Here is a 1,148-nt window from a genome sequence, read left to right as displayed (position 1 = left end):
CCACAGTGGGCCACACGAGGGCCAGGCTCACCCAGCCCCCCGGGGCCCTGACCCTGACCCCGGCCACCCTGGGACACGGATGCACGTGTGGGGGCCTCTCTGTGGGTAGGAAGTCTGCAGCCCAGAGTCAGACCCAGGGCGCACGGGGAGGTGTCTGTCCACTTGCTCTGAGGGCTACACGGCCAGGCAGCAGCGAGCCACCCCCCCGCACGCTGGGGCAGACCTCAGACCGCGGGCTCCTGGCGGCAGGCGCTGCACGTCCTCCTGCCCGTGGGTCAGGCTGGAAGACACAAGAGGTGCAGCCGAGAGGGAAGGAAGGACAGACAGGAGACGGACGCAGAGATGCACAGACCCATGGACAGACCCCATCTCTGCTGGCCCCGCAAAACCCAGCTCCGCCCAGGGGGGACCCCAGGCTGCAGGCTGCTCATGCCCCCAGGGGCTGCAGAGGCCACTGACGGAGAAGAGCCCTGCCAAGACCCGGAGTCCCCTCACCCGCCACCCAGGAGGAAGGTGACTTGGATGGAGATGGCGTGATGATGGCGGCAGGGACCGACGCAGGCTCAGCCTGCTCCAGGCACAACCCCCCACGGTGCTCACCACACGGGCCCTGGTGCCTGGGGGCGATGGCACGCTGCTGCTGGCATTCGGCCTGCTGGCGCCAGCAGTCGTTGTCATACGTGTGCCCATCTTTCGCACACACGGGTCTGTAGGCCCCGTCACAGACGATCCGGTCACAGGAGCAGCGGGGACGGCCTCGGCGGGACAGGCACACGGCACTGAACCTGCAGGGGTCTGGGCACTGGTCTGGGGTGGGGGTGGGGGGTCAATGAGATCAGAGAGGCAGGGGTGCCACGGCCTTGATCTTGGCACACGCAGGGGACCCATGGGCACCGGAGCCGGTTTGTGGGGACCCGAGAGGCATAAAGGGATGGTGGGCACAGGCAGGGTGAGCCACCCACCTCGAGGATGGCACTGTCCGGAGCGCACTTTCTGGAGGAGGATGCCCCGGGCGGCCCCGGTGCGGCCCATGACACACTCGTTGCTGTAGGTGACGCCATCGTCCCCGCACACGGGCGCTGGCCGGGGAGGGCAGCTCTCTGGTGAAAGCAGTATCTCGGGGCGCCGGGTTCGCGGGTTCACACGGC

The 1,148-nt window shown here is 68.4% G+C and overlaps 1 protein-coding gene across 1 annotated transcript in view; it reads right to left on the bottom strand.

Moving 5' to 3' along the window:
- The window catches only part of AGRN (agrin), a 72,701-nt gene that overhangs the window by 20,202 nt on the left and 51,351 nt on the right, over window positions 1-1,148 (bottom strand). The window contains 2 exon segments of the mRNA XM_015569671.1: window positions 601-807; window positions 963-1,079. Of these exon segments, the coding sequence (XP_015425157.1) occupies window positions 601-807; window positions 963-1,079 (324 nt within the window).

This window comes from Myotis davidii, unplaced genomic scaffold, assembly GCF_000327345.1.
Source record: "Myotis davidii unplaced genomic scaffold, ASM32734v1 scaffold586, whole genome shotgun sequence".
Taxonomy (NCBI): Eukaryota; Metazoa; Chordata; class Mammalia; order Chiroptera; family Vespertilionidae; genus Myotis; species Myotis davidii.
Note: the sequence above shows the minus strand (reverse complement) of the source record. Positions and strands in the feature narration are given on the sequence as shown.